A 9,200-nucleotide genomic window follows, 5' to 3' on the forward strand; every position below is an offset into this window, starting at 1 on the left:
GCAGCATTTTGTTTGTTTGTGACCTGTGCTTCTTTTACCTGAAAACTTAGCACTCCATTCCCTCAAACATCCTATCAGATTAATTAGATAAAACTTTACTAATCCCTAAAGTGGGTTCTTCCCGGAAAATTCAGTTCAGTTTTTTCTTACATTTTCTCTTGTGTGCATTCAACCTTCAGAAGTCCTCCCGAGCAACTGTGGCAACACCCTGTGTCTGTGTGGGTCATGAGAAATGCAATGCAAGCAAAAACAACTGCACTTGTATTAATTACTGTATCATAGTTCAAGAGCCTGTGACACAGCATGTGCTCATATGAATAAACTTGTAACCAAATTCACATTTTGAGCTTTTCAGACAGGCAGACGAAAAAAAAAAGGATTGCAAGAAAAAGTTGGTCATTACGATAGCGGCGAAACTTTTCTGGATTGAGTCCTGAATCGATCCTAAAGCTTAGACTTTAGATTGGACTTTAGTCCCGTGATGGTTTGGCGTCAAACTGAATGACAGCATATCTTGCTAGAGACACTATATTTTCCTCTTTGTGAAAGAGAAAAGAAGAAGCCTTCATATGAGGACGCACTTCCTATATCTCTTTGTTCTGCGCTCGGTTCTTGAAAAATCTGCAGAATTTAGCAATCCACAGAGCTGACCATGGAGTTGCATGCAAAGCACAATTTCTTCTTCTTTGTATCCGGTTTATTCCTCTGTGCTGCTGCAGAACTTCAGGGTAAGTAGGATAAAACTGTTCTTAGCAAAATGACCTTTGTAACATCACCTAATTTCTGTGTAATGTGTGTGTTCTTTAAACCTAAGTGTGTGTGTGTTCCTTAAACCTACGTGTAGTGCATGTTTTTCTTCTTTTCCTTTTTTTTTGCACAGTCGCTTTTTGAAAAGCTTCTTTTTAAATCTGGCTGTAGTATCATCTTCAGTGGTATGATGGCTATAATAGTCATAATAAATGCTGATAATTAAACATCAACTTTTGTGTTCTAAGTCCAGGTGACTTTTTACCTACAAACTGTGTTCAAAGGTGAACGATAGCAAAGAACCAAGTATGGTGTACCCATGGGAGATGGTAGTATGTCAGCATATGTATATGTATGTATATATATATATATATATATATATATATATATATATATATAGCTTTTTTTTTGCTAACTTCAGTGACTGTTAATAAACAGAAACAGATCTCATGGTCAACTCTGCTTCTTCACCAGGATCACTGTAGACACAACACACAACAAAGGAAGTTTATGGTAAACAAACAACAAAACAAAAAGCCATTTGAGCAAGTGGCTTTTTTCAAATAAATGATGAACTATCACACTTGCTCAGATTTTTTAAACCAAAATAATAAAAAAGCTTATTTAGTGTAATGGTGCTGTAGCTTAAGCAACTTAATCCACCAAATGGTCTGCATCAATAAATTAATTAAATTAGAATTTAATCAATATTAGGATAGGAATTAAATTGTCCACAGCAAAATATGAAATTGTATTCGTTTCCTGAATGTGGTTATCTCAAATCCTGAGGATTAATATAGTGGCGAACCAGAGTTTTCTTGATATTGAATTCATTTTCATAATTAACCAATTCATAAAATTCCATTTAGGCTGCTCATGTATTTGACTTAGTTATACAAACAGTATTGTAACACTGTTTTTTAACATGGTTTTATATGACTGTGTCACATGAAAAGTTCTATAAGGAGCAATTTTAAACTTGTCTGATGAACATAGTCTGCATAAAACTGAGCTATAGAGAGCAGTCAATTATTGCATGTTTTGAGCAAAATACTTTTCACTGGAAGATTTATTTTATTTTTAAAATATAGAATAGAATAGAATAGAATAATCCTTTAATTGTCCCACAATTAAAGGGGGACGATGTGAAGTTTTATGTTAAGATTTTCAGTCATTTCTAATATCCTGACAGCACCTGTAGTCCACACAAAGCTCGGGAGCCTGAAAGGTGAGTATGTGAGTGTGAAAGGGAAGGAGACTGGCGTCCATGCCTACCTGGGTGTCCCATTTGCCAAACCACCCCTCGGCCCTTCCTTGAGACTGGCTCCACCTCAGCCTGCAGAAAGATGGGAAGGAGTAAGAGATGCCACTAAACAGCCACCAATGTAAGAAATGTGAACGTCAACATACTTGGAGGAATTATTGGCTTTATTTGTAAAATTAGCATTGTCTCTCTTTAAGGTGCATTCAGTCTAAAGAAGCTGTTTTGGATATGCTTAATAAACTCGGTGCACTGCTGGCAGAAGTACCAGACATCTCTGAAGACTGTCTTTACCTCAACATATACACTCCTGCTAAAAGAGCTAATAATGCCAAGCTCCCAGTAAGAATCTTTAGCTGTAGGTTTTGACTGTTGCCTAATCACAGTCTCAATAAAGACACCATTCTTTAGAACTCAGTTGTTAATTGTATCATCTAAAATGTAAACTCGAGTGTTTTTGTTTGTTTAACATTTAAATTACTTTTTGTTATTAGTTATTAGATTAGTTATTGTAACTGACACTCCAAATGGTCCTCTAAGCTTTGAAGAAATGGTATTTTATTGTTCTGTCCAGGTCATGGTCTGGATTCATGGTGGGGGTTTTACGCTGGGATCAGCTTCAACATATGATGGCTCTCCCCTGGCTGCTTACCAGGATGTAGTTGTGGTTCTGATCCAGTATCGCTTGGGACTTCTGGGTTTTCTCAGGTAAATAAACTTCATCCACCCATAATCTCTCCAGCATGTCCTGGCTCTGCCTCAGGGCCTTCTCTCAGTGGGACACTGGGAGCCCAGGACACCTTACCCAGGAGGCGTCCAGGAGGCATTCTAGTCAGATGCCTAAACCACCTTAACTTGCTCCTTTTGATGTGGACGAGTAGTGGCTCTATTCTGAGCCCCTCCCGAATGGCCGAACCCCTTACCATATCTTTTAGGGAGAGGCCATCCACCCTTGGGAGAAGGCAGGTGTTGCAACACCAATCTGTCTGTCGATCTCCCACTTCCCTCTCCCCTTACTCATGAACCCTCCCCAGGCCTGGCTCCAGGGTGGGACCCCTGGAACCCTATCCCAAGCAGGGTAAAAGGTCACTCGATGTTTTAATCATAGGAATGTAAATGAACTCAAGTTTCCAAATTAGAACATACAATGAATTTGTTGTTCTGCTTTTTTATCTGATCTAATATGAAAAAGGATTTAAAGTTTGCTTTATTTATCATGTTGTATAAACATGCAATAGCTTGGTTTTTGATTGCCTTACCGTATCACTCAGCTTCAACAAATATGTGGAAGTGGCATATGCAGTTACTGCCCAACTGCACAAATGGGGTCCAGTAGTATCAGAATCCTGGCACTACTATCTGCTGCCAATAGCACTGGACTTTCTGTTGAATTTCAAGATCAACCTCAGGGTGAAATTGGCCACCTTCGGCACTACTTTATTCAATTTCACCTTGAAAGTTCTTGAAATCATTTTAGAGCTAATAGTCACAACTTTTTCTATTATTTATACACTGTCACTAAACTAAAAAAAAACTCACGTTTTTTTCTAAAAAGATTCACGCACCTCAATCCCAGATTAGTTCTAATACATGTTGTTGGAGTGATTTTGTTAAAAGTTGTCATTGTTGTGTTTAAAACTGTAAACCTTGTCCTGAACTGCATGTTCAGATATTTTTCTGTTCCTCCCCTACATGTTTGCTATTAGCAAACTGCAGGCACATTCCATGTAAAGGTTCTGGTTTCCTTATTTGGTAAGGAATGTTCACTTCCCGACCTTTAGGGGCTCACCTATGCTTGTATGTAGCCATATATGGGGTGGGGTCAGATGACCCTTTTATGACTAAAAATGCGGTTAAAACGGTTGTAACCAGGAAGTCACGTATACAAAGACATATACACAAAGTGTTAGGAAGATTACTTTTAAAATGTATTCAACGACAGATTACATAACACATGCCCCAAAAAATGTATTTTCTAACGTATTCCGTTACGTTACTCAGTGAGAGTAACGTATTCTGAATACTTTGGATTACTTAATATATTATCAAGCTTTTTACAACTACATGAATGTACTATTGCTGTGTGATTTATTACTATTACTGAAGGTTACTCACCATACCCATAGCAACTAGATTTTAAATCTTAATATAAAATGAGTAAACGTAGGGTGGACATTAGGTAAGGCTGCACTTTTTGCAGCGAGCTCGTGTAGAAAACTATTCTGCGCATATATAAAACAGGTTCGCGGCTCCGAACCGAACCGTCTGGCTAATATGTCGAGTTTCGTGTTGAGCTCGTAGCCGAAAACTAGTTTTACTTTGTTGTCTGGGTCAACTTTTCTAGCGAGAGACAGAGAGAGGCGTTGAAAGGCTGCTCCAACGGAACACAGCGTACAGTCGAGTCTTAATAGCTTACTTACAACTGGGCTCGTCAGGAACTCTTTTTGGCAGCAGTGGTTATTGTTATATTTACTCTTCCAGCTCCTGTTTCTGCTCGGTGACAACTCATACTTTTCCACTCTCCTGTAATTTTAAAAAATACTTCCTCATGTCATTATGAGACGCGAGATTGAGACACAGGCATTTGAGCCTCTTAATGCGTGTTTTGTTTGGGTTTCCACCGGCGTGGAATTACCAAAAATGGAGAGGGCATAGTCTAACATATGAAGCAGGAAAAGACCGCTGTGTAATCCCTTTATTTGAACAAAGTAACTGTATTCTAAATACCACCTTTTTAAACGGTAACTGTAACGGAATACAGTTACTCATATTTTGTATTTTAAATACGTAACGGCGGTACATGTATTACGTTACTCCCCCAACACTGCAGCCACATACTAACACATACACACACGTGCACTCACATGCTCACACGTGCATGCACACACACAGTGCCTCAGCTTTTACGACACATCATATGGGTTTTACAATGGGGGATTGTGTAACTGTGTTCACTAAATAAAAAGGCTGCAAGGGGAGGCTGGAATTTGGAGTTGTCTGGGATCAGGTGAGGAGCTTGAAGCTCTGGATCCTGACCGGACCAGCTACCCTTGCGCAAGTGAAAGCCGATTGAGCTCTGGTTGTCTTGCTTTGTTCATTGAGATAAGTCTCTGAGCCAGCGAGGCTTGCGAGTGCAGACCTAACACATGTGTCCTCACAGATGCTTTAAACACATGGATAAAAGTCTCTTGTGAAAAGATGTTTCAATCAGGGAAAATACATTATAAAAATGGCAATTTGTTCTATCAGCACTGGAGATGAGCACATTTCAGGGAACTTTGGCCTGCTGGACCAGGTTGAAGCTCTCAAGTGGATCCAGCAGCACATTCACAACTTTGGAGGAGACCCAGGATTAGTTACTATATTTGGAGAGTCTGCTGGTGGAGTGAGCGTGTCTCTTCTGGTAAGAATCTACAGTTAGAGGAACTTTATATAAACTTTTTCACTCTAAAAAAAATAAAATAATATGTGATGTGTTACTTGAATCACCAGCTCCTGTCACCACTGTCTGATGGGCTGTTTCACCGTGCTATTGCTGAGAGTGGCACAGCTGCAATGAATGTACTTGTTGCAAATAATCCTCTTCCAATTGCCAAGGTCTTTTTGGAGGCTTAATAACATTTCTGTTGCAGATTAATGAGTATATTGCAATTGAGTTCTTTTCCTAAATATTTGACATTTATATTTGACATTTCACCTCAGGCAGTTGCAAATGCATCTGGCTGCAGTCTTGAAAGCACAAAGAAGATCAGTGACTGCATGAGAAACCTTGATATTGATACTATAGTGGGTTTTACACAGGTGAGGTAATGGGTGAATACCTGATAGAAATAGCTGAATATGATTATTATGTCTTCTACAATATTTCTTTGAAGCCTTTGATTTCTCCCTCAGCTCTGTTCATGCTATCACATCTTTCACTTTAGTACATTTTATTTTCTCAAGGATCCAAATTTGAGAATTCAAGTAAATGTTGATGGACATTTCCTGACTAAACCTGTGGATGAGCTGTTTCGTAAACATGAACTCCATGCTGTTCCATTCATGACTGGTGTCAATAATGATGAAGGTGGATGGATGCTTGCATCAGTAAGTGTCACAGGAACATGTAAATAAAAAGCTCCATGATCTCAATGTAGTTTGTTGTTGTTTTGTAATGTTGAAAAAAAAGTAATGTGGCTTGGTATTTCCTTAGTTTTTTGCTCCCCAAAACTGGACAGAAGGACTAGATCGGGAATTTCTTTTGAACATGGTTTCCTTCTTCTACCCCGACGTAAGGCAGACACCACTTGATGTTACAATATTACTGTCCCCGACCTGCTCGAGCTTCTTTGATTGATGTGCTGCTTATTTCTTTAAGCCTAAAGCAGCATTTATCAGCGATGTGATAGCTGATGAATATATCGGAAATGGTGACGACCGTGTGAAAAACAGAGATGGGTACACTGAGATGCTTGGAGATTTGTTTTTCACCATTCCAACGATCAAAGCTGCTAATGCTCACAGAGGTAATTTAATTTGTTTAATGAAAGATTATACAAATCTGTTTAAAACCCAACACTTGATGTTTACTGTGACACACTTTCATTAACAAATATCACACACATTCATCAAATTCTAGATGCAGGCGCTCCTGTATACCTGTATGAGTACCAACATCCTCCCAAATTCCTGCAGCAGAAAAGACTGAGCTTTGTTGGGAGTGACCACGGAGATGAAATTTTTATAGTTTTGGGATTTTGCTTCACAACTACCCATGTTAGGTTACCCGGTAAGACTTTATAAAAACTCTGCCTTACTGCTCAATCTATTTTGTTTTGTTGATTGAAAAGTGTTTTGCAACATGATCGTTTTAGATCCGTGCCCTGAGGATGAAGAACAGTTGAGCAAGATCATGATGAGCTACTGGGGGAACTTTGCTCGCACAGGGTAGGAATTTCCAAATGTTGTAAATTTCACACTTTTAATAACTGAATAACAAATGTATGTGTGTTTAGATCTCCTGATGGGCAAAACCTTGTCCACTGGCCAAAGTATGGAGCAGAAGAAAAGTACCTGGCGATTGGTTTAAAAAAGCAGGTAACTGCTCAGCACCTGAAGAAGGAGCGCTTTGTCTTCCTGACTCAGACCGTCCCAGAGAAGATCAAACAGCATGAGGAAAATGCAGAACGCAACGAGCTGTAGAAAACTCACATCTGGTCTCTGCTCCATCAATTTTAAAGTAATTACACTAAACCATAATTCCCTTATATAAAGGTCTTGTGAAGATTATCCATATTCTAATATACAATGAATATTTTGGCATTTTCTTTTAATGGAATCCCTGATTTTGTTTTTCAAAGAAAAAAATGTCATTCTTACATTTTCACAAAACTGTGAATAGACTGTCCAGTAGGATGAAAGTATTAACAATAACTGCCAATCTCAAGTCACCTGCGTGTTACCAGGGTATTTTAAATCTGGCACTGTAAAAATAGGTTTTGCAAAATGATAAAACATTTATAAAATGAAAAGATTTGACAAACCAATATTGCAGCACTTTGTTTGTCTGTGACCTTTGCTAGTATTACCTGAAAACTTACCACTCCATTCCCTCAAATATCCTTTGAGATGCAACATGCGTTTTTTCATATTTTTTTCTTACATTTTCTCTTGTGTGCATTCAACCTTCAGAAGTCCTCCCGAGCAACTGTGTCAACACCTCTGTGTCTGTGTGGGTCATGAGAAATGCAATGCAAGCAAAAACAACTGCACTTGTATTAATTACTGTATCATAGTTCAAGAGCCTGTGACACAAGCATGCGCTCATATGAATAAACTTGTAACCAAATTCACATTTTGAGCTTTTCAGACAGGCAGACGAAAAAAAGGATTGCAAGACAAAGTTGTGAATTAGCGGCGAAGTAGGCGGGACATCCGAAGCAGAAAGTGTTCTGGAAGTGAGTCCTGAAGTGAATCTAAAGCTTAGACTGTAGATTGGACTTTAGTCCCGTTATGGTTTGGCGTCAAACTGAATGACGTCTGTTGTGTCCACACATACTATTGCATTTGTTCTGTAGATGCATTTACCAGAAGCGCTAGAGGGCGCTAGTGAGTATGTTCTGGTTTTGGAGAAGAAAAAAAGAAAAATAAAGAAAGGAGTCAACTCCGGTAATCCTCTGTTCCTACCTGCGTGTGTGTGTAATACTTGCTGAACTAACACCACACAACAAGTGGCGACGAGAGTAGTGGTGATTAAGTTATGGCTCTGCTCTCTTTGCAACCCCCGGCTGTGTTCCTGGATTGTCCGGGCGAACCGAAAATTCCATTTGCTGCGTGGAAAAAGTTGTTCGATAACTACTTGCTGGCGATCGGGGGTAATGACTTTGCTACGGAGAGGAAGAGGGCCCTGCTCATTCACTGCTTGGGAACGGAGGGACAACGAATCTACAGCGCCTTACCACTCGCTACGGATGATTACGAGGGATCCGTAAAGGCTTTGGAAACGTACTTTCATCCTAAAGTCAATGTTGTCGCCGAGAGATACCGTTTCAGGCAACGAGCCCAAGCTGTCGGTGAGTCTACAGATCACTACGTTGCAGCACTGCGTGAGCTCGTGAAACAATGTAAGTTCGGGGCTATGGAGAATGAAATGTTGCGGGATCAACTTGTAGAGAAGACAAATAATGCTCGTATACGTGAAAGACTGCTAATGGAGGAGGATTTGACGCTCGATCGAGCTTTGGAAATTGCTAGGCGTACAGAGGCTGCAATAGCTGATGCAAAGGCCATTGCTGTCGGTGAAACAAAGCCTGTTGCCGCTGTTCAAGTACAAAAGAAGATGCGCAAGCCAAAATACAAAGCAGCTAAAAAAACGGATACAGCTCCGACGTGCTACCGTTGTGGTTCAGCTGATCACAAAGCCAATGATAAATCCTGCCCCGCAAAAGACTGCAAATGTAATACGTGTGGGAAAATCGGACATTTTTCGAGAGTGTGTAAATCTTCTCATAAGCTTGTTAATGAAGTGACTGTTCCTGAAATGTGTGTTTTAACTGTTGACAATTGTGTCAGTGGTGATCCGGCTAAATTGATGTGCACTGTTGCAGTCACTGTACCAAATACTGCACAGGCATGCACTGTTAAGCTACTAGTAGACACAGGGTCTGGTGTTTCCATACTGCCTGAACATGTTTACAGCACAAATTTTGGC

At 39.7% G+C, this 9,200-nt stretch overlaps 1 protein-coding gene across 2 annotated transcripts; it reads left to right on the forward strand.

Annotated features, from left to right (window-relative positions):
• The first annotated feature begins 153 nt into the window (after window positions 1–153).
• On the forward strand, window positions 154–7,192 carry LOC146664658 (cocaine esterase-like). Of its 2 annotated transcripts, XM_085411868.1 has the most exons (13): window positions 154–728; window positions 1,940–2,132; window positions 2,209–2,350; window positions 2,583–2,716; window positions 5,258–5,411; window positions 5,501–5,605; window positions 5,711–5,809; window positions 5,954–6,097; window positions 6,204–6,281; window positions 6,369–6,516; window positions 6,630–6,779; window positions 6,865–6,937; window positions 7,006–7,192. In XM_085411868.1, exons 1-13 carry the CDS (start codon window positions 653–655, stop codon window positions 7,190–7,192), a joined length of 1,683 nt encoding a protein of 560 aa, XP_085267994.1. In that variant the 5' UTR covers window positions 154–652. The 2 variants fall into 2 exon arrangements, with proteins under 2 accessions (XP_085267994.1, XP_085267995.1); XM_085411869.1 differs by lacking the exons at window positions 5,501–5,605; window positions 5,711–5,809.
• The last annotated feature ends 2,008 nt before the right edge of the window (window positions 7,193–9,200 follow it).

The sequence above is a fragment of the Rhamphochromis longiceps genome, linkage group LG7 (assembly GCF_057381845.1).
Source record: "Rhamphochromis longiceps isolate RC_006_pf linkage group LG7, R_longiceps_female_GT1.1, whole genome shotgun sequence".
Lineage (NCBI taxonomy): Eukaryota > Metazoa > Chordata > Actinopteri > Cichliformes > Cichlidae > Rhamphochromis > Rhamphochromis longiceps.